Source organism: Branchiostoma lanceolatum, chromosome 13 (assembly GCF_035083965.1).
Source record: "Branchiostoma lanceolatum isolate klBraLanc5 chromosome 13, klBraLanc5.hap2, whole genome shotgun sequence".
Lineage (NCBI taxonomy): Eukaryota > Metazoa > Chordata > Leptocardii > Amphioxiformes > Branchiostomatidae > Branchiostoma > Branchiostoma lanceolatum.
Genome location: NC_089734.1, coordinates 7,330,950 through 7,354,836, shown reverse-complemented (window position 1 = coordinate 7,354,836; position 23,887 = coordinate 7,330,950). Strand labels below are relative to the sequence as shown.

At 42.5% G+C, this 23,887-nt stretch overlaps 1 protein-coding gene across 1 annotated transcript in view; it reads left to right on the top strand.

The window, feature by feature from the left end:
* LOC136447208 (uncharacterized) overlaps nt 1-22,423 on the top strand; it is a 47,135-nt gene extending 24,712 nt beyond the window's left edge. Inside the window, exons 32-66 of the mRNA XM_066445924.1 lie at nt 306-417; nt 1,030-1,190; nt 1,590-1,820; nt 2,807-2,984; nt 3,297-3,398; nt 4,888-4,980; nt 5,463-5,662; nt 6,316-6,506; nt 6,996-7,089; nt 7,360-7,447; nt 7,713-7,769; nt 8,212-8,372; nt 9,148-9,377; nt 9,795-9,976; nt 10,348-10,407; nt 10,655-10,732; nt 11,202-11,362; nt 11,707-12,121; nt 13,483-13,569; nt 14,018-14,587; nt 14,893-15,024; nt 15,283-15,852; nt 15,967-16,041; nt 16,155-16,724; nt 16,843-17,412; nt 17,564-18,133; nt 18,267-18,350; nt 18,487-19,059; nt 19,175-19,249; nt 19,382-19,951; nt 20,065-20,126; nt 20,223-20,634; nt 20,748-21,317; nt 21,659-22,231; nt 22,344-22,423. Of these exons, the coding sequence (XP_066302021.1) occupies nt 306-417; nt 1,030-1,190; nt 1,590-1,820; nt 2,807-2,984; nt 3,297-3,398; nt 4,888-4,980; nt 5,463-5,662; nt 6,316-6,506; nt 6,996-7,089; nt 7,360-7,447; nt 7,713-7,769; nt 8,212-8,372; nt 9,148-9,377; nt 9,795-9,976; nt 10,348-10,407; nt 10,655-10,732; nt 11,202-11,362; nt 11,707-12,121; nt 13,483-13,569; nt 14,018-14,587; nt 14,893-15,024; nt 15,283-15,852; nt 15,967-16,041; nt 16,155-16,724; nt 16,843-17,412; nt 17,564-18,133; nt 18,267-18,350; nt 18,487-19,059; nt 19,175-19,249; nt 19,382-19,951; nt 20,065-20,126; nt 20,223-20,634; nt 20,748-21,317; nt 21,659-22,231; nt 22,344-22,423 (8,937 nt within the window). The remainder of the gene's footprint in view (nt 1-305; nt 418-1,029; nt 1,191-1,589; nt 1,821-2,806; nt 2,985-3,296; nt 3,399-4,887; nt 4,981-5,462; nt 5,663-6,315; nt 6,507-6,995; nt 7,090-7,359; nt 7,448-7,712; nt 7,770-8,211; nt 8,373-9,147; nt 9,378-9,794; nt 9,977-10,347; nt 10,408-10,654; nt 10,733-11,201; nt 11,363-11,706; nt 12,122-13,482; nt 13,570-14,017; nt 14,588-14,892; nt 15,025-15,282; nt 15,853-15,966; nt 16,042-16,154; nt 16,725-16,842; nt 17,413-17,563; nt 18,134-18,266; nt 18,351-18,486; nt 19,060-19,174; nt 19,250-19,381; nt 19,952-20,064; nt 20,127-20,222; nt 20,635-20,747; nt 21,318-21,658; nt 22,232-22,343) is intronic.
* The last annotated feature ends 1,464 nt before the right edge of the window (nt 22,424-23,887 follow it).

Below are 23,887 nucleotides of genomic sequence, written 5' to 3'. Positions count from 1 at the left end.
GAACCATTGGCTTCATGTATAAGAATCATCGGAAAGTGTCGTGTGTTTTTTTCAATTGCTAAGATATGTGTTTGTTCGACATCTTTATTGTTCTTTAATCCCAGAAAATTAACAGACATAGCAGGCACTGTCCTTGGTGCTGAATCATTGGTTACAGGTTGTACCATCAACAGAAAGTTTCGTTTTATCTGTTTAAAAAGATTTGTCTTTAGCTTTGAGTATCTGCTGATGAATAGCACATCTTTGAGGATACACAACTAGATTAATAAGGTCTGATAATGATTTGATTGTGTTTGCATCTCTAGCCTGGTACATCCTGGAAGGAGGGTGAATGTAGGATGTGCACGTGTTGGAACAACCAGCTGAAGTGTGAAGACATCTGTGGCTCTTCCGTCACCATCAGCAAGACTTCACATGGTACAACAAGTTGTCTTGTACATCCATCTCTTTGTTCATGCATTGCAGTTACCAGTTTTAACTCTTATTACTTCCAAACTCTCTCTCTTTGATTTGTTTTCTCCACCAACATCTACCATTTTAAAAAGACATAAAACTTTCAGCTCCCAATAAGAAATCAGACCACATCATTGAATGTTGAATGTAGACACATTGTTCCCTTTTATTTTGAAATTCCATTAGAACAAATGTTTGAAGGTGTTTGTTTAGAAACATTGTATCAGGTATATATATGTCACACATACATCTAGATATCTAGATGCATCTGTTACATATATATACCTGATACAATGGAAGGTAATAGCAGGACTACCAAAAAGTTCTTCTTGCAAAACCCAGAGATATTCTGGACAATCTTTGCTAGTCCTCCTCCTACCTTCCTCAGGCCAATACTGACTGGTTTTACTTTCCACTGAAGGGCTAGCAATCCCTCTCTTTAGAAATATACCCTACTACTGATGAAAGCAAGGAAACTTGCTGCCCTATGTGCCACTAGGCACTATAAGGGTCTGAACAAATCTACTTCCCACTGCAGCAAGATTATACATCTGTCCCCTTTCTTCCCTATATTAGGCTTTGCCCTGTGTGACAGCTGCATCGACATCATCTCCCGTAAGGTCAGTGTTGACTGGAAGCTGCTGTGCATGGCTCTGGGCTGTGATGCCAAGACCATCTCCCATGTGGAAGAGGAGTGTAGTGGTGACTCCTTCCTCTGCTGCTCCACTATGCTGAAGGTATGTCCATTTTTCTCCCTTTACACTCATTTACTCATGTGTGTTGCCTGAAATTGACATTTTGTTAATCTGTTATTTCTGTACTGTTATGTTATCATTTAATGTATGATTTTCATATAAATGTTGTTATTATTTGTTACAATTTCATATGATCATTATTATTCTCTGATTTGCTATCATATTGTTTTCATTTGTTATCATTTACAATTATCATTATTCTTTGATTTGCTGAATTCATATTGATATAAGGAGTGGGATGGAAAAAGTTAAAGCTGGAGACTTTCCTGATGACAATACAATTTCGAATGCTAGACTTCCTGTTTGACAGATCCATGTTTATGTTATCCAACACCATACAATGTAAATGTGCTCACCAACTCCTGTTCCTCCTGTCCACAGCACTGGCGTGACACTTGTGATCTGGACTACGACAACAAGGTGGACGTGGTGTGCCGTGCCCTGGAGGCCTGCGGCTACTCAGACTGCGCCGTGGAGGTTCACGAGAACTTCCGCATGGAGAAGACAATCTGCATGAGCGACGACAGCTTCAAGATCATTGCCAAGATCGTGTCATCTGATTGGCTGGCCCTGTGCACTGCCTTGGGTTACAGCGAGGATTTCACCAAGCAGGTTGGTTGGACAAGCATTTGTGGTTGCTCATCATACTCATAAGTGCTCTAGGTCTTCAGACCTCACCCCTTCGTCCCCAGCAAATTGGTCAATCTAGGTCCGTCGGGGTTGCCCAACACTAGAGTAATTGTGTTGCTAGAATTGTATTTTTGATGTGATTGCTAATATCACTGAAATGCACGAGGCAAGTAGTACCTGGCTCCCAGGGATCAAATCCCAGCCACCAGCACACATACCCAATGCACTTACCACAAGACTTAAAGGTCCAAACCAGTTAGAATGGTCAGTATGTGCTTTTACTGATCTTATCTGCACATTTCCTTTTACAAACCAGCCTTCCTTTTTGGTTGATTAGTATTTTCCACTATGCAGAAAAGTATAACAGCATCTGTCCTTGGTGCTGAATCATTGGTTTTCATGTATTACAATCATTGGAAAGTTAATTTTTCTTTTCCATTTCCTTCACATCATCAGTATTTTAGCATCTTAGCAATTTAGAGGTTTTTTGCTGAATCTTCCTATGACACAACAGCTCTGTAATCATTTTGTGATTCTTGACATTTTCGTGTTGATTTTATGGTTTTTGTGGTTTTCACGTCGACTACTTCACCGCAAACTTAAAAACTGGTGTTTCTATCACTGTACAGCATGTGACTATAGTGCTACCGTGAACTTAAAAACACCATTTTTCTCTACTAAAAATTGAAATCACTGCAAACTTAAAGGTATTCACAGTACCCTCTGGAAGCCTGTTTACTAGAGACAATTCTATTTCATTTGTATGAAGTTGTGTTGTTTTGCAAGTCAAATACTTTACTTTTTTTTAAGATGTATAATTTTTACATCTTCCAAGATATGCAGACTTTGCAGAAAACCTTGCCGCAGCACTTTTCCATTGTAAACACTATCTTAAGAACATCAGAAAAATACCTATATATAAATTGTTACATTCTTGTTGACTTAACATCCAATATCCCTTAACACAGATCATCAGCAAGTATGACACTGATTCATACCTCTGCTGCTACCATGCCTTGATTACATGGCGTGATACATCAGACTATGACTACGCACAGAAGGTGGAGCACTTGTGCTATGCCTTGGACCTGTGTGGCTTCTACGAATGCTCGCAAACTGTCAGGAAGGACTACCAGAAGGAAGTCGGTATGTGTGGTCTTTAAAAAAAAGATTACTGATAGTTATGCTGTATTCTAACTAGTACATGTAAAACAGGAAGCTCATTTCTAACAACGTGTATGATTGTGCTTTGAAAACAACCAGTATGATCCAGAATGTAACTGTAGTCTAAAAAGATAAATAAGTCATCCCTTTCATCAGTTACTGTAGAATGTAACTGTAGTCTAAAAAAGATCAATAAGGGATCTTTTTCTTCAGTTACTGTTCATGTTTTCACACTAAACAAGTTGCTACAAGACAGTACAATGTATTTTGCCTTTATTTTCCATTGTTCTGCAGTCATTGCCACATCTCAGGTATCTGTGGTCAGCACTTCGTCTGTGGTGTCCACAAGCAGCACATCATCAAGCAGCACGTCTGGCACTGTGACTTCCAGTAGCAGTAAGTGTTGTTGTCTTTTTGCAACTCTTAAAGATAAGACAACAGCTATTTGTTGAAATTTACTTGTTCAACTTGACTAGTTGTCTTAAGCACAAAGCTAGAATGCAGTACTGTATTTCATAAGTCATATCATCATTAAAAGTATCATCAGAAGGCCACATACACCACTTTATTCAGGTTTCACAGGTTAAGTGATTGTGCAAAGAAATAGAAAAAGATTTATCAATGGTAACGGGGGGTGCCCAACCATCGGACGTTTTTTTACGCGCTGGAACTCACGGCGCTCCATTGCTGGTTGCCAGAGAGTGGTCAGGTTTTAATGAATGAATTCTGAACACATTCATCTAAAGACCATACTTGGACAAGAAATGTATTCATACTGTTCATGGGCCCTTCATGCTCCGCGTTACATGCGGAAGACGCTGTGAGACATTTTCACGAATGTACCTTCTGATTTAGTGCTACGCCAGATAGTGTGCCTAACTTAGTACGCTTTGGTAATTTTGCTCTCTTCGGAAGTTGGTGATGAAGTTAGGGAAATGTAAATAAGGCTTGAAGTCTGCTATATTCTAGCTTTCTTTTGACCGGAAAATTTTGACTGTGTGCACTTCTAACGTCATGTGAGAAGGGCTATATCTAGCGCATCCCAGCTCATGTTCCCACGGGAAATAGGCTACTACGCGGTCCGACGTACGTCTTGAATGCGGCCCGACTTACGAAATCATTACGAAAAAACGACACCGCTTACATCAACAATACTCCGTCTACTTATTGGGAAACATCTTCGCCATCTCTGTATTCAGTTTCCTTTTCATAGACGGTACCAATCACATGTTAGAGCGTAACAAAAATGTGCGTTGAATCGTCCCGCCACCATCGCGGTCCAAAAAAAATGGCGGGAAAAGCGTCAGACGACAGCAATGTTTACGTTGTTTTTCTTTGGTCGGTTTTCTTCTCAACAAACACTTAAAGACCCAAATTTTTAGTGTTTTATGAAATTATTTTTCTTATGTGTATGATAGCTGTGTGACTTATGTATCTGCTTGGCACAGGTCGTGTATTTAGGTGCCGGGTCGTCTAGCTACGCAGTGACCCTCTACTCAGCGTTGCCATCATTATTGTCAAAATACTACTTTTCGACAAAACAAGAAATGAATATGTACACATATGCTTTGAATGTAAATGACAATTATGTGCATGAACTTGGGTTATTTACCTTCCTTATCAGCATAGTCATTGGACACAAACACGGCGTACTTATGCAAAATAAGATCAGTAAAAAATCCGTGTGATGTTCGGGCGCGTGCGAGGTTCGGGCGGCCCCCGTTATCTTTAAAATTGTTTCAATTCTCTCTTGACTCAGGCAAGACTACCACAGGTATGCTGCATTTTCTTTCATTTGACTAACATTTCTTGACCTCTCCTACACACGTACAAATGAAACTTTTAAAAAATTCAATGTGATTTTCGTTTTCATGTGTGCACTCAGGCACCTCAGGTGTTGTCACCAACTACCAGACTGGTGGCACTCTGATCTCAAGCCGCTTCACTGCTTCAAGCACTGGGGGAACTGTCACCAATGGTACCGCTTTGTTTCTTATTAAACATACAGTCATATTGCTACGTTTAGGAGCCCATATGAAGAAGCTCTTATGAAGTACTGCAATGATTTTTGTCCAATCTCCCAAACATACTTTTGATAATTGCAAATTCCATTGTAAATAGTGTAGGATGTTGCTGCTTACAGTAGATATCATAGTTTTCAGTGATATCTCAATATCCAGCATTAAGTGGATAAAACACAGTCCTTTTTGGAAGTGCTGATGACAATGACATTTCTGTCTCATACCGGTACTTGTATTGTTGATGAAACTGCAGGTTTTCTACGAGTGATGAGAATTGTTATCTTTCCCATAGTGAATTATTACTTTAACTTTTTTATTGTTTTAACTTTTAATACCTTCACTAATTGTCTTGTAATACCATCAAATTGCAAAACTTTAGAGTGAATCCATGATTGTACATACGAATGTAACACCCTCGTTTTCCCCATAACCACCACAGGTCTGACGCTCTGCGACGACACAATTGACTACATCTCCACTAAGATCACCACTGGTTGGACGTCCCTCTGTATCGCCCTGGGCTGCAGTAGCGATGTCATCCAGAAGGTCCTGATTGTCTGTGGTGACGACAACGTGCACTGTTGCAGCTACATGCTGAAGACTTGGAGGGACAATGTTGACACTGACTACACAACCAAGGTAAGTCCCATAAGCTGGTGACAATGTGCAAGCAGAACATTTTCTTACGTGTCAAAAGATTTTTGTTATGTTTCTGTTTCTGTTTGTCACCTCAGCAAAAAAATAAAGTGTATGGACAGAAAGTTTGTGTATTTATGCTACCCTGCCACAAAAATAAACTGACTTTCATGTACTATTAATATACTTAACATGTAGAAAAGAAGTACAGGAAAATATTCAGAAGCTTTCATCACTGTTGCTATACAGTATGGTTGTTACTGCACATGTCATGTAAACACTAAGTGTTTTTTATTTATCTTAGTACATTTTTCAACAGCACACATGAAACACATTGAATGCTGGGCTTGTACATTAATATTTTGTATCAGCTGCATATGCAAAGTGCAACAGTATTGTTCACCATATGATTGAGAATACTTATTCAAGGTTACAGTGCCTGTATGCGGATCTGGTATATGTACGGGTTAGGCATATTTCTCAACTGAATGTGTCATATAGCAGTGAAACACACTGAATGCAGAAGTAACTATGGGACTGCCACAGCATGTCAAGGTCCAATCACCTGATTAAGAATTAAGATAAATGAAATGAATTGCATTAAAAAAAAACAGCAGGAAAAGGGTTAAGATAAAACAAAACTTTTCTGTCTTTAGGTCGAGGTGCTTTGTGATGCTCTCCGCACCTGCGGTTACACCAGCTGTGCCACCACCCTGGAGCACAAGTTCCGTACGGAGACCTGCATCGCTCTGTGTGACCACCAGTTCGACATCTACAGCAGGCTCATCAGCCACGACTGGAAGGCCATCTGTATTGCCATGGACTGTGATGCTGACTTCATGCACAAGTAAGGAATAGCTGCAGTGATAATGTCAACATGCAAATGTAGTTGTCTACTTTAAAGAAGAGGTCTGCTGGTCTGCAACTATTAGGCAGGAAGAGAGAGAAAGAGGTATTGGCAGATATTGGTATTTCCTTTTCATATGATGACTTGTAAATGACAAAGGCACCAGTTACTGCTTGGAAGTTGAGGTATCATAGTTATTACATTTATAACCTACATTTTACTTAGGAGCTGTAACAGTTATACATGACTTAATTGTGTGCCAAATGAGCAAACATATAGCTCCAGAAATTCATCCTACATGTATCTTTATTGGTACCAACATTCCGGCAAAAAAGGGATATTTCTGGTATGCAAGTAGTTTAATGTGTTCTATTTGTGTTGGTATCAACGGGTTCTTCTTCCTCTTCATAATTTATGACATCTACAAATATGTACACTTTCTCATCCCTGCTGTCAGTGATGTATTAACTGTGAGTTCCCATGTTGTAGGATTGAGACAGAGTGCGGTGATGATGACTATCTGTGCTGCACAACTCTGCTGAAGACCTGGAGGGATACCATTGATTGTACTTACAGTAAAAAGGTATATATATTTACATAACTATACATACACTTTGATGAAGGTTAGACATCCAGGTAATAAGATATGCTAAAAATAGTTACTCAAGCAACTGGATAAAATTGCTTGAGTAACTATTTCTATTTTGGACATATACATGCATACACTCGTTGTGAATCTGTAGCTGGACCAAGTGTAACTGAGAACATTTGTAACAGTGTTTATTTGTGACTTTGTCACATCCCAAGGTTGCTACATACACATGTATTTATAGCATGGTATTTCCTTCCTCAGGTTGACATCTTCTGCAAAGCCCTGGACACATGTGGCTACCATGATGTTTCCTATGACTGTAGGGAGACATACAATCATGAGATCCTATGTAAGCTCTTTCTTTCCTTATAGAATATGTGCACAGTCTTATACACTTATCATAAAATATGTACATATCACAGGATCATATCCTTAGCAAGTAGAGATTTGAGAGACATTTCAATAATTGTTTTGTCCAAACATTGGTTTCTTTGGTCCTATTAATACATATTTAACTAGGAACTTGTTGTAGCAGTTGCAAGAGATCTTCTTACCGATAATGATAAGCTGATAGATGTACATGTACAAACATGTTATTCACGTTTCTCTTTCAGCCTCATCTAGTGTGTACGTCACTGGTGGCACAGGTGTTCAAGTTACTGGTACATCAGGTAAAGACTTGTTCTTAAATTGTTTATTTCAAAGCTGTAAAACCACATTTGTCAAATACCCCTGGTACAATGTATGTGCCCATCGTCATTCACAGTTAATTCTGCCTTGTGGATTTATCTGGTTATTGTTAAGTGTTTTTTCAGTCTATTATGGCGACCTCTGCAAACAGAATACTCAACCACAACTCAAAACAGCCATCATTATTTTCCAATACTGTCAATGCTAAAGCTTCGGCAGTTAGTTCTTTTGGTACATGAAGATGATATCTCATCATCACAGAACACCAGTCCTCTAGTAAAACTTGCTGTTTTGATTGACTCAGGCTTCTTCCTAGAGCCTGATATCAACTTGTCAAGTACATGTACATGTACATGACATTGTGTGATTGTATTATCAATAAGGATTTTCATCTGAAATGTCCATTTTATATTTGTATCATAGGCTTGGCCCTGTGCGACGACACCCTGAAGATCATCTCTGACAAAATCTCATCCAACTGGAAGATTGTCTGTCAGGCACTTGGCTGTGGGGTGGACTTTGTGCAGAAGATTGAGCACAGCTGTGGTGATGACGCCTTCCTGTGTGCTCACACCATGCTCAAGGTAAAGAAAATCGCTATGTTTGTTTTTTTGACTGTGTATGGCAATATGTATTCAATTTGACGAAAGATACCATCAGATTTCTATCTATCTGTGTGCTTACACCATGCTCATGGTAAAGGAAATCACTACATTTATTTTTTCAATTAATGTATGGCATTATGTATTCAATTTGACAAAAGATGTCATCAACTTTCTATCTATCTGTGTGCTTACACCATGCTCAAGGTAAAGAAAATCACTATTAAATGTTTTTTTTTACAATGTATGGCAATATGTATTCAATTTGACAAAAGATACAATCAAACTTCTATCTATCTGTGTGCTTACACCATGCTCAAGGTAAAAGAAATCACTTAATAGGTTTTATTTGACAATGTATGGCAATATATATTCAATTTGACAAAAGATACCATCAAATTTCTATCTATCTGACAGTGTGTGCTTACACCATACTCAATGTAAAGGAATGTGTTTTTTTTTCACAATTAATTCATGGCAATATGTTTTCAATTTGACAAAAGATACCATCAAATTTCTATCTACCTATGTGCTTACACCATGCTCCGGATAAAGGAAATTACTATGCTTTTTCTTACCATTAATGTATGGCAATATCCATTGACAGAATATGTTATCAAATTTCTATCCATCAAACTTTTTATCTTAAAAAACCTTAAGTTTCTATCATTTCTTGATTCCATTCATTGTGTGCACATTTTGTACTTCAACTGCAATATAGGATATAATTTAAAATTAATGTTCTTTGTCTATTTAGGACTGGTGCGATTCTATCGATGTGTCATACAGCGATAAGGTCACATACCTGTGCCAGGCCCTGGATATCTGTGGCTATACCGACTGTGTGTCTATCGTGCAAGACAAGTATCGCACAGAGTGCAGCCTGGTGCTGTCTGACTCCAAGATCAGCCACTACTGCGACACCATCAGCAGAGATTGGAAGGCCATCTGCATTGCTCTGCACTGTGATGACGACTTCATCTCCAGGTATTTTTATTGCTTTCAAAAGCAATGTTTACATGGATCTCTTCTTCTTCTTTACTGCTTAGCCTCATATCTGAGATTATCAGAAGTTGCGAATGGATCTTTCATAGACCATTCTTCAGCCTTACAATGATGGATGTATTATGTAGTACTACTTTAATAACTTGCGGACAGTTAGAAAACCTCCAAGATTCATGAATGCAATCAAAAATCATTTGATCATGATACCATAATTGCAAAGTGTACCATTCTGTATCTTATTTGTATTTTTGTGACTGAAGAATAATATTTGCTATTGTCATGTAGGAATAGTAATTTATGACAATAACTTGAGTTGCTATTATCCAAAGGACATTTTTTTGAGAAAACACAAATGTTTTTCCTCATGATAACTGTTGTTGCTCTTCTTATCTTACACAGGATTGAGGATGAGTGTGGCTCAGACCACCACTTGTGCTGCAACACTGCCCTGAGGCTGTGGCGCAACACTGTGGACTGCACCTACAATGAGAAGATTGATCGCTTCTGTAATGCCCTCATCACATGTGGCTACATCGACATTGCCACGGAGTGCAGGGACTACTGGCGCCATGAGATCTATTGTAAGAATTTGACTAGTAGTAGTTTGATACAAATACAAGACAACGTTTCCTATTCAATCATGTATGACTGTAAGTCTGTGTGAGAAGTTTGTACATTTCCCAAGTAACTAGAAGGTATCATTTCCAAAAGACATGTCAGGCTGTATCCATAGTTGTGTATGTAATCATAAATAATACACAAATCCATAGAAGTGAACATTTGTCTTTGTGGCCAACTGCACAATGGATCCAGGATACTAATGATTTTCATTTCAATTATGGATGAAAAACAGTTTCTTAGTGGTGTTTGTGTATATCTTTACTAAATCATGGTTTGGTTCTTGTGGACATAAGTCATTGACATGTTGTGACATGTCTTGTTTCTTTTGTAGCCACTGCTAATGTCCAGACCAGCAGCAGTGGCAGCTCAGCAAGTACTGTAACCGGCATTGGTGAGATAATATCTACCATTTTGACTCTCTGCCATGCCAAATGTTCCAATTAGTTCACCTTTTGAATTAGCTCATATACGGTACCATTTTTTAAAGATTAAAAGTTTGAGCAGTGAATATAAAACCCATTTAGATTAACAATTTTGATATTCATCATTCTTATTTGTGATAATGTACATTTAGATAAATCATTGATACACTGGAAATGCATGTACATATTTCTAACTAAAGAACATATACCCTGCAGGTGGTAAGGTCACCCATGGATATGCCACAGGGTCAACAGCCACAGGTCTGATCGTGAGCACTGGAGGCACATCAACTGGTGAGTAGCAACTATCATGATGAAATTTTAACCATTCGCTGATCACCAAGATTTAGATTTAGATCATAAACATGTCTTCCACCAGACTAACATTCTTTGGCACAGGTTGAAATCCTTCCTTCACCAGATGGTGCATAGGGCAGGCCAACTCTGTTTAAATAGTCCTTGGGCCACACTGCAATCACAGCAAAGGTCTAGTCCGCTGGTAGTGGGGTGTGTTCAACTACCATACTTTTTTCCAAATGATGAGTGCAAAACAGAGCAATACATACAATCATGAACTACCAAATTCTCATAATATTGACAGATCAGTCTACATTGTGTGAAAATAATCTTCATTGAATTCTACATTCAACCTTGCATACATGTACCAACAACATCTCACCACATTCAAAGATGACTTAGTCATTGATCAGCTTGGTACTATCATACGTTGTCATAATGACGTTTATTTCCTTTCTTTTCACAGGTCTTGCACTGTGTGATGACACCATCAAGATCATCTGTGACAAGATCGCAGATGACTGGACTTCAGTCTGTATCGCCCTGGGCTGCAACGCAGACTTTATCCAGAAGATCATGGAGGACTGCGGCTCTGACAACTACCTGTGCTGCACCACCATGCTGAAGGTGCTCACAGAAACTAATAAAATATGGAATGCAGGACAAATAGATAGTTTACTTACTTAGCATCAAGTTATCACAGTGGAAACAGACAACTTTTATTCAAGTACCGTTTTAGATTCTTGTATCTGCACAAAGTTTTTTGTCAAAAGCTTATTTAAGTCAAGTCTAGCTCAATCTGTATTACACGAAAATTTTCAAGCGTTATACCCGGTAGATGTTTTTAAAATGTATGTCCAAGACCTCACCTGTACTTTCCTTGTGTTTGATAAGATATTGTTCAGTGTACGCAATTCAGCTTTGAGCTACCATGTAACACTTGTTACTAATAAACCATTCAATCATTCAAGGTGTGGCGTGACACCTATGACTACGCCGACTACCACGTCAAGGTCAACGTGCTAATCACCGCCCTGCGTACCTGTGGCTTCACAGACTGTGCAACCACGGTCTACGAGAAGTTCCGTACAGAGTGCAGCGTGGCACTCTGCGACGCCCAGATTGACATCTACTGCAGGACCCTGCATAGTGATTGGAAGGCCATCTGCATCAGCCTGGGCTGCGACGACGACTTCATCAGCAAGGTCGAGCAGGAATGCGGCCATGACGACTTCCTGTGCTGCCACACTGCTCTGAAGACCTGGCGCGACACCATTGACTGCAGCTACGCTGAGAAGATCGACATCTTCTGTGCAGCTTGCGAGGATTGTGGCTACATCCAGATGGCTGACAACTGCAGACATTACTACCGCAATGAAGTGTTCAGTGAGTACTGTCAAAGTTTTCCTCTAGGATTTCCTCTAGTAGCTTTCATTTGTAAGGATTCATTTATTGTTAGCAATCCATTTTTTAATGGTTTATTGGTGCATGTATATCGAGGCCATGTGCTTGATGCTATGTATTTAGGAGCAGGACAAGCTTGGATAATACGTGTGCTACTAGCCTTGGTGCCATCCTATTTCTAACGGGGCTTCTACACTCACTACCTTAAAAAAATATTTTTTTTAGGGTAGCGAGTGTAGGAGCCCCGGTAGAAACAGGATGGCACCCAGGCTATGTGCTACAGCCAAATCATTGAATACAGTAGAATCCGCTTAACTGCACCACCCATTTGTCAGCGTTTTTGGTGCAATTATCCGGCTGGTGCAATTATGCGAAATGCCCAGCTGGACCGCACCGCCATGGGCGAGGGGGTGTATTGTTAGTCAGAAACACTTGCACAAAGAAAACAGACGAAATTATTCAGTTATTAACTTCATTTATTGACCCTTTGCTGGAAATAAAGAAATGACTACGAACCTGTTTTGATTTTGCATTTTTCCATGCGATCTACCGCATTACAACACACGTAATGTTACAGGGGAGGCATTCTGAAACATCGTTATGCCACTCATGGGATAACAGTTTCTGTGTTACATTACGTAGAGTGCAGTTGTCAATTTACGTAAATCATGCACCGCCATGAAACTAGGAATTGAAACTAAAACTTGGTTACTGATTACGGGTGACCCGCCCGGGGCCTCCCATACGATTCCTATCAACGTAACTGTCAATGGAGACCGCCTTCTTTTGTTACTCAAAACAGTTTTAAACATATTGGCGGTATTGGGCCTTTACACCGGCAGGTATCGGCTCATTTGTACCGCGTTTGCCGATTTTAGCGCACCTTTTCAGTTAACTTGTCGAGGATTTTTGAAAAAAAATTGGTGCAGTTATCCGGCATTGGTTACCATGCGCGGTGCAGATATGCGGAGTCACTAACAATGCAGTGAATGGGAACCGGAATTGGATATTGGGATTCGGTGCAATTAAATGGAAGGTGCGTTTATCCGAGGTGCAATTAAGTGGCTTCATCTGTATATGAATACAAATCCCAGCAGTGTTAATCATAAATGTGATTTACTCCCCAGTTTCTCATCTGCCTGTGTGCCTATACCAATGTATACCATGCATCCATTTCATCATTCATTCATGTCTTATTCAAGGAAATTCTAATCATCCAGAGAGATATAATTATGCTCACTATACCTAAGATTGCAAAGTCTCAAAGTTTTTGATAGAAATTGCAGAAAAGTCTTTTTTCCTAATCTTAGAATTGTTTTGTTTTGTTTTGTTTTGTTTCTCAGCATCGGCAAGTGTCTCCACTCAGTTTACAACTGGAGGATCCTCAGTGCACGTGGTGGATACTGGTTCCACCTCTACAAGTTCAACAGGTACACAGAGTTTGTTACACGTGTTAAGCGTAGTGAAGGGTAGGGTGTTCATGAAAAATTGCAGAAGTCTGTGGTATACTTTGTTCATACTGAGGGGTGGAGATTCAGTGGAATATATGCTGCCACAACAAAGGTTTGCACTCTCCAAGTTTCCACATGCCAAGAGGGTTATGTTTTTGGTAGCGTTTGCATGCTTGTTATTATGTATTTATGTATGTATGCGGTTTAGCAGCATAACTCAAGAAGCTATGTATGGTTTGGCATGTCATGAAACTCAGTAATACTGTATATTCTTAGGTCATGTCCTATCACAGAAATTATTAGATTTTTGGCCCCCTGACAGATTTTCTTGGTCCTGCAGCAGAGCTTCCTGTTTTGATATCTAGTTCTTTTTTCGTAAGGCTGTGTGTTTTTGAACATCATTGAGTAACTGTCTGTTGTTTTGCAGGTCTGGCTTTGTGTGACGACACCCTTCATATCATCTGTACGAAGATAACTGACTGGAAGCTTGTGTGTGTTACCCTGGGCTGTGACAAGAACCTTATTACCAAGGTTGAGCAAGACCATCATGGCGATTCCTTCTTGTGCTGTTTGACAACGTTGAGGCACTGGCGCGACACCACTAACGTCAGATACGAAGACAAGGTCAACACTCTGTGTAACGTCCTGAAGACCTGCGGCTACACAGACTGCTCCGGTATCGTGCTGGAGAAGTATCGCACTGAATGCAGCGTGGTACTTTCCGACAGTCAGATCAACATCTACTGTAAGACCCTGTCGAGGAAGTGGAAGGACATCTGTACCCATTTGGGCTGTGACGATGACTTCATCAAGAAGATTGAGGAGGACTGTGGTACAGACAACTACCTGTGTTGCAGTACTGCCCTGAAGCACTGGCGTGACACCGTGGACTGCAGCTATGCAGAGATGATTGATCTTTTCTGCCATGCTTGCACCACCTGCGGTTACCATGACATTGCAACCGATTGCAAGGACAACTTCCGCCATGAAGTCTATGGTGAGTGCTGTATGAATAAATTGTAACAACTTTTGTATTTCTAGTATCAAAAGCTATGTCGCTCTTGCAACTTGGACAAAAGCTCAGGTGTCTGCCAGAGTAAGATAGAATTTGTGAAAAACATATTGCCACCATGATATACATTTGTGTAATTTCAGTCTTTTAATTCAAATATTCTACAAACATGCAGTGTTGTCCCAGCTTCAAGTTTGGTATGTCTTGCGTGATTACAGCTTGTTCACATATATCTTTCCAAGAGCTTCAAGATACACATAATCATAACAATTCAAACTATGTCCTTACAGTTACAGCAAGCCTGTCAACCAGCCACACTGTCAGTAGTAGCAGTTTCACAGGCACAGGTTCAAGCTATGTCAGCCATGTTGTGACCAGCAGCACTGGATGGGAATCATCCATAACTTCAACTTCATTCATTGGTGAGCACACCATTATTACTTCAGCCCAAAAGCATGGATGTATTGTTTTCGGCTTGTGCGTGTGTGTGTGTGTCTGTGTATGTCTGTGTGTGTGTGTGTATGTGTATGTGTGTGTGTATGTGTACATTGCACACAAAAATATAGAAAATGTATCTCATGTACTCTCACCCAAACCATGTCAATTTTGTAGCAAAAGATATAGTTTTGTACATTAATTTTAAAACTATTTCAAAATACCGCCTCTTCAACACTTCCCAGGTTTGGCACTGTGTGACGACACACTTCGCATCATCTGTCACAAGATTGATGACTGGAAAATGGTCTGCAAACACCTGGGCTGTGACGACGCATTCATCCACAGGTTCGAAGACCTGTACAAGGATGACACCTATCTGTGCTGCTTCCATTCCCTCAAGACCTGGAGAGACACCTTTGACGGCAATTATGATGACAAGGTGAACCACCTGTGCCTAATACTGCGTGACTGCGGCTATGGTCATTGTGCTGATACAGTATATAACAAGTATCGCACAGAAAACTGCTTTGCCCTGTGTGACAGCCAGATCGATATCTACAGCCATAAGATGAGTCACGATTGGAAGACCTTCTGCACATATTTGGGCTGCAATGACGACTTCATCAGTAAGATCCAACAGGAATGTGGCCATGACGACTACCTGTGCATCAACACGGCCCTGAAGACCTGGCGTGACACTGTGGATTGCAGCTATGCTGACAAGGTCGACTACTTCTGTAGCGCATGTCATGCATGTGGCTTCACTGACGTTGCCGTGGACTGCAGAGACAATTACCACAAGGAAACATTTGGTAAGAATACATTGATGTTATTGGGTTTGTCATTGACAAGTTGAAAATTTTAGAATTCGTGCAACAATATTTCTTTAGTTTCCGTTGCTCAAATATGTCCCTTTTGTTTTACAGTCACTGCTGGATCTAGCAGCTTCTCTACTGGGGGAACATCTGGTCAATTCGTCTCTGGAGGTGTCCTGGTGACAGGTACGTCCTCTACGTCTGCGGAAAGAACAGCTACATTAATGTTTTTTGAGACTTTAAACACCGACAGTTACTTCATTCTATCATCATCATCATCATTCTTCTTTTCTTTGCAGGATTGGCTCTGTGTGACGACACACTTCGTGTCATCTGTCACAAGATTGATGACTGGAAGATGGTCTGCACACACTTGGGCTGTGACGACGATTTTGTTCGCAAGATTCAGGACAAATACCAGGACGACACCTACCTGTGCTCCTTCCATTCCCTGAAGACATGGCGCGACACATTTGATACCAGCTATGATGACAAATACAACACCCTGTGGAAGACACTGCGCGATTGTCACTACTACGATTGCGCCGACACCCTGTATCACAAGTATCGCACAGAGCACACGTTTGCTCTATGTGATAGCCAGATCGATGTTTACAGCCAAAAGTTAAGCCACGATTGGAAGAATTTCTGTGTTTCTCTCAAGTGCGACGACGACTTTATCAACAAGATCGACATGGAGTGTGGCGGAGACAACTACCTGTGCATCAGCACTGCTCTCAAGCACTGGCGTGACACTGTTGACTGCAGCTACAACGACAAGATTGACATCTTCTGCCATGCTTGCGACACTCGTGACTTCAACGACATTGCAGTTGTCTGCAGAACCAACTTCCGCTACGAGTCGTATGGTAAGTCGCAGTCTTAATGAAATATCAACTTTTCACAGGGGTGTGCATTTAGTCTTAGATTTGCTGGAATACAATCCGTAAGGTTTCAAAGCTGATAGATGATTTTTACCTTTTGCAGGATTGGCTCTGTGTGACGACACACTTCGTGTCATCTCTCACAAGATCGATGACTGGAAGATGGTCTGCTCACACCTGGGCTGTGATGACACATTCATCCACAAGTTCCAAGACCAATACAAGGACGACACCTACCAGTGCTGCTTCCATTCCCTGAAGACATGGCGCGACACCTTTGATATCAGCTATGATGACAAGGTCAACAAGCTGTGCCTGACTCTGCGCACCTGCGGACATGACGATTGCGCCAACACCGTGTATAACAAGTATCGTACAGAAAACTGCTTTGCCCTGTGTGACCACCAGATCAATATCTACAGCCATAAGTTGGCCGACGATTGGAAGAACTTCTGTAGGCACTTGGGCTGCGATGATGACTTCATCGTAAAGATCGAACAGGAATGCAGTGGAGATGACTATCTTTGCGTTAGTGTTGCTCTGAAGCACTGGCGTAATACGGTAGAGTCCAGCTACGCTGACATGGTTAACATCTTCTGTCACGCTTGTCACACCTGTGGATTCGATGACATTGCAGAGGACTGCAGGAGTAGCTACCGCCATGAGTCACACGGTATGTACTGATTGAAATACAGTTGTTTTTATTACTATTCTTTTCAGTATGAATAAATGTAAATTAACAGAATACATTTCGTCCGTTATATGTTCGACACCCTTTTCTTTGCTACTTCAGTCAAACACTTATCGTTTCCCATCTTCCTCAGGACTGGCTCTGTGTGATGACACGTTGCGCCTTATCTGCAGTAAGATCGGAGACTGGAAGGTGGTGTGCACAAGACTTGGCTGCGACCACACCTTCATCAACAAGTTCCAGGATCAGTACCATGACGACGACTACCTCAGCTGCTTCCATGCCCTAAAGACCTGGCGCGACACCTTTGACGCGAGCTATGATGACAAGGTCAACATCTTGTGCCAGACCCTGCGTAACTGTGGATACACGGATTGCGCTGGAATCGTCGATGACAAGCACCGCACCGAGTGCAGTGTCGTACTGTGCGACAGTCAGATCGACATTTACAGCAAGAAGTTGAGCAGTGACTGGAAGAACTTCTGCAAATATTTGGGCTGCGATGACGACTTCATCACCAAAATCGAGCAGGAATGTGGTCATGACAACTATCTGTGCATCAGCACTGCCCTCAAACACTGGCGTGACACGGTCGATTGCAGCTACGTAGAGAAAATTGACTTGTTCTGCCATGCTTGTGACAGCTGTGGCCATCACGATATTGCAGTGGACTGCAGAGACAACTTCCGTCATGAAGTCTATGGTTAGTATGTATTTACTGATCCGGACCACAATCAATATTTTACAAACACACACACACACACAAACATCGCTCTTTTTAAAATGTTTTACTTGCCCTCTCTTACAATTTCCTTTCATCTTTGCTTTCCGCGCAGTGACGTCAAGTGTCTCAACAAGCTATGGAACATCCTCTGTGGTGTCGACCCAGTCCGTCATCGGAAGTGGTTCAACCGTCACAGGTATGTATCTTCCTTTTCCAGTCACTGCTAAGTTTCTTTTTAATTATTCCGCATTTTGCTATATGTTAGCAGGATATAAGTAGAAAAAATATTTACGGAATTGGGGCTTGACACCGGTGTATCGTCTTGTTCTTAGGACTGGCACTGTGTGACGACACCTTCCACATCATCTGTACCAAGATCTCCACCGACTGGAGAGCTGTGTGTATCTCGCTGGGTTGCGGCTCGGACATGATCACAAAGGTCGTCTCTGAGTGTGGCTCGGATGACGTTTTGTGCTGCGGCACTATGCTCAAGTATTGGCGTGACTCTTGGCATGTGGACTACTCGGACAAGGTCGACACCCTCTGCACTGCCCTGCGTACATGTGGCTACACCGACTGTGCCACCACTGTCTACGCAAAGTACCGCACTGAGCACAGCGTGGCTCTGTGCGATGGCCAGATCGATATCTACTGCAAGACCCTGAGGGACGACTGGAAGACATTCTGTCATGCCCTCGACTGCAGTGACGACTTCATCACTAAGATAGAGGTCGAGTGTGGCCACGACGACTACTTGTGTTGCAGTACGGCTATCAAGACCTGGCGTGACACTGTGGACTGCAGCTACGCTGACAAGATCGACCACTTCTGCAACGCCTGTTACCACTGTGGTTTCGACGACGTCGCCGTGGACTGTAGAGATCATTACCGTAATGAGGTCTTCGGTGAGTATCTTTTGTAGCACCCTTCAGCGTGATTTTGTTGCTATAAATCTGAAGTCCTATCCAATCCCATCCGTTTAACTTAACACGGTTTAATTTTCCTTTCTTGTCTTTTTAGTTACTGGTGGTTCCAGCACCTTCAGCACAGGAGGAACGTCGGGCCATTACGTTAGCGGAGGCGTTCTGGTGACAGGTCAGTCTACTTTCTACTCGCGGCATGTTTTTGTCTGGATATGTTTGCCTACTCCCGATATAATGGCTTATATCTAAAAGATCTCAAATATGTCTAAGCTGCTGAAACATATTCTTACTTATACCTTTGCAGGATTGGCTCTGTGTGATGACACACTTCGCGTCATCTGTCACAAGATTGATGACTGGAAGATGGTCTGCACCCACCTGGGCTGTGACGACGCATTCATCTTCAAGTTCCAAGACCAATACAAGGACGACACCTACATGTGCTGCTTCCATGCCCTCAAGACATGGCGCGACACATTCGATACCAGCTATGACGACAAATACAACACCCTGTGGAAGACACTGCGCGATTGTCACTATTACGATTGCGCCGACACCCTGTATCACAAGTATCGCACCGAGCACAGCTTTGCCCTGTGTGATAGCCAGATCGATGTGTACAGCCATAAGTTGAGCGATGACTGGAAGTACATCTGTGTTGACCTCCAATGCGACGACGACTTTATCAACAAGATTGAGCTGGAGTGTGGCGGAGACAACTACCTTTGCATCAGTACTGCTCTCAAGCACTGGCGTGACACTGTCGACTGTAGCTACGACGACAAGATTGACCTCTTCTGTCATGCTTGCGATAACCGCGGTTACCACGACATTGCCACAGAGTGCAGGTCCAACTTCCGCTACGAGTCATATGGTAAGTAGCAGTCTGAATGAACAAGGTCGTGCATTTCCTCTTAGATTTGCCAGAATGCAATCTGTAAGAAAAACAAAGGTTCAAAACTTACAGATGATTTTTACCTTTTGCAGGATTGGCTCTGTGTGACGACACACTTCGTGTCATCTCTCACAAGATCGATGACTGGAAGCTGGTCTGCACACACCTGGGCTGTGATGACGCCTTTGTCCACAAGTTCCAAGACCAATACAAGGACGACGTCTACCAGTGCTGCTTCCATTCCCTGAAGACATGGCGCGACACCTTCGATATCAGCTATGATGACAAGGTCAACAAGCTGTGCTGGACTCTGCGTACCTGTGGACATGACGATTGCGCCGACACCGTCATGTACAAGTATCGTACAGAAAACTGCTTTGCCCTGTGTGACCACCAGATCAACATCTACAGCCATAAGTTGGCCGATGATTGGGTGCACTTCTGTAAGGCTTTGAACTGTGACGATGACTTCATCAGCAAGATCGATCACGACTGTAACGGAGACAGCTATCTGTGTATCAGCACTGCCCTGAAGCACTGGCGTAACACAGTGGACTGTAGCTATGATGACAAGATTGATCTCTTCTGCCACGCTTGTTATTCCTGTGGATTCGACGATGTTGCAGTGGACTGCAAGACCAACTTCCGCCACGAGTCCTACGGTAAATATTTTTGCCTTGAGGCTAGACAAGTGTCCTAGAAACACGCAAACCTCAATACAGTCACTCAAATGAAAAGTTTATTGACGACACATTTCTTTCGTTCTTCTTTTAAGGATTGGCTCTGTGTGACGACACACTGCGCCTTATCTGCGGCAAGATCGGCGACTGGAAGCTGGTCTGCACAACACTTGGCTGTGACTACGTCTTCATCCACAAGTTCCAGGATCAGTACCATGACGACGACTACCTCAGCTGCTTCCATGCCCTGAAGACCTGGCGCGACACCTACGACGCAAGCTATGACGACAAGGTCAACATCTTGTGCCAGACCCTGCGTAATTGTGGATACTCGGATTGCGCTGGAATCATCGATGACAAGCACCGTACGGAGTGCAGTGTCGTACTGTGCGACAGTCAGATAGACATTTACAGCAAGAAGTTGAGCAGTGACTGGAAGAACTTCTGCACATATTTGGGCTGCGATGACGACTTCATCGCCAAAATCGAGCAGCAATGTGGTCATGACAACTATCTTTGTACCAGCACTGCCCTCAAGCACTGGCGTGACACGGTCGACTGCAGCTACGTGGAAAAGATCGACCTGTTCTGCCATGCCTGCGACAGCTGTGGTCACCACGATATCGCAGTGGACTGCAGAGACAACTTCCGCCATGAAGTCTATGGTCAGTATCCATCCACTAATAGGATCTCTATTAAAATTCGAGAAAACGTACTGTCTTCGCCTCTTCACAAATTCATTTAATGTCCACTTTGACACTTATCAACAACACGTTTTCTTGTAGTGACGTCAAGTATCTCGACAAGCATTCAAACATCCTCAGTGGTGTCGACCCAGTCCGTCGGTGGCAGCGCTTCAACTGTCACAGGTATGTCTGTTCCTTCTTAAGTCACTGCCATTTTTATTCATTATGTCGCGTTTCGCTATATATGTATATGTTAGGAAGATTGATGAAATACTTTTTTGGAATTGGGGCTTGACACCGGTGTATGGTCTTGTACTTAGGACTGGCACTTTGTGACGACACCTTTCACATCATCTGTACCAAAATCTCCACCGACTGGAGAGCTCTGTGTATCGCACTGGGCTGCGGCTCGGATATGATCACAAAGGTCATCTCTGAGTGTGGCTCGAATGACGTTTTGTGCTGCGGTACTATGCTCAAGTATTGGCGTGACTCTTGGCATGTGGACTACTCCGACAAGGTCGACACCCTCTGCACTGCCCTGCGTACATGCGGCTACACCGACTGTGCCACCACTGTCTACGCAAAGTACCGCACTGAGCACAGCGTGGCCTTGTTCGATGGCCAGATTGACATCTACTGCAAGACCTTGAGTCACGATTGGAAGACATTCTGCCATGCCCTCGACTGCAGTGACGACTTCATCACTAAGATAGAGGTCGAGTGTGGCCACGACGACTTCTTGTGTTGCAGTACGGCTATCAAGACCTGGCGTGACACTGTGGACTGCAGCTACGCTGACAAGATCGACATCTTCTGCAACGCCTGTTACCACTGTGGCTTTGACGACATTGCCGTTGATTGTAGAGATCATTACCGCAATGAGGTCTTCGGTGAGCTTCTTTTTCTGCACACATCAGCGTATTTTTAGCGCATCGTTTTGAAGTCCCCTAAAACATCCATTTCTCCTTAACTCTCTTGTTTTTTGCTTTCTTGTCATTTTAGTGACTGGTGGCTCCAGCACCTTCAGCACAGGAGGAACGTCGGGCCATTACGTCAGCGGAGGCGTTCTGGTGACAGGTTAGTCTACTTGATTTGTGTTCGGTGTATGTTTTTCTCTTTATGTGTTTGCTTACTCCAGATGAAATTGGTTAAGATGTACGTCTCAAACATATTTACGCTACTGAACCGCTTACAAACCTCTGTGCAGGATTGGCTCTGTATGATGACACGCTTCGCGTCATCTGTCATAAGATCGATGACTGGAAGATGGTCTGCACCCACCTGGGCTGTGACGACGCTTTCATCCACAAGTTCCAAGACCAATACAAGGACGACACCTACATGTGCTGCTTCCATGCCCTCAAGACATGGCGCGACACATTCGATACCAGCTATGACGACAAATACAACGCCCTGTGGAAGACACTGCGCGATTGTCACTATTACGATTGCGCCGACACCCTGTATCACAAGTATCGCACCGAGCACAGCTTTGCCCTGTGTGATAGCCAGATCGATGTGTACAGCCATAAGTTGAGCGATGACTGGAAGTACATCTGTGTTGACCTCCAATGCGACGACGACTTTATCAACAAGATTGAGCTGGAGTGTGGCGGAGACAACTACCTTTGCATCAGTACTGCTCTCAAGCACTGGCGTGACACTGTCGACTGTAGCTACGACGATAAGATTGACCTCTTCTGTCATGCTTGCGATAACCGCGGTTACCACGACATTGCCGCCGAGTGCAGGTCCAACTTCCGCTACGAGTCGTATGGTAAGTAGCATTTTTAATGAACAAGGTCATGCATTTCCTCTTAGATTTGCCAGAATGCAATCAGTAAGGAAAAATGTTTCAAAGCTTACATGGTGTTTTACCTTTTGCAGGATTGGCTCTGTGTGACGACACACTTCGTGCCATCTCTCACAAGATCGATGACTGGAAGATGGTTTGCACACACCTGGGCTGTGATGACGCTTTTGTCCACAAGTTCCAAGACCAATACAAGGACGACGTCTACCAGTGCTGCTTCCATTCTTTGAAGACATGGCGCGATACATTCGATATCAGCTACGATGACAAGGTCAACAAGCTGTGCTGGACCCTGCGCACCTGCGGACATGACGATTGCGCCGACACCGTCATGTACAAGTATCGTACAGAAAACTGCTTTGCCCTGTGTGACCACCAGATCAATATCTACAGCCATAAGTTGGCCGATGATTGGGTGCACTTCTGTAAGGCTTTGAACTGTGATGATGACTTCATCAGCAAGATTGATCACGACTGTAACGGAGACAGCTATCTGTGTATCAGCACTGCCCTGAAGCACTGGCGTAACACAATGGACTGTAGCTATGACGACAAGATTGATCTCTTCTGCCACGCTTGTTATTCCTGTGGATTCGACGACGTTGCAGTGGACTGCAAGACCAACTTCCGCCACGAGTCCTACGGTAAATATTTTTGCTTCAAGGCTAGACAAGTGTCCTAGAAACACGTAAACTTCCATAGAATCACGCAAATATGAAGCTAATTCACGACA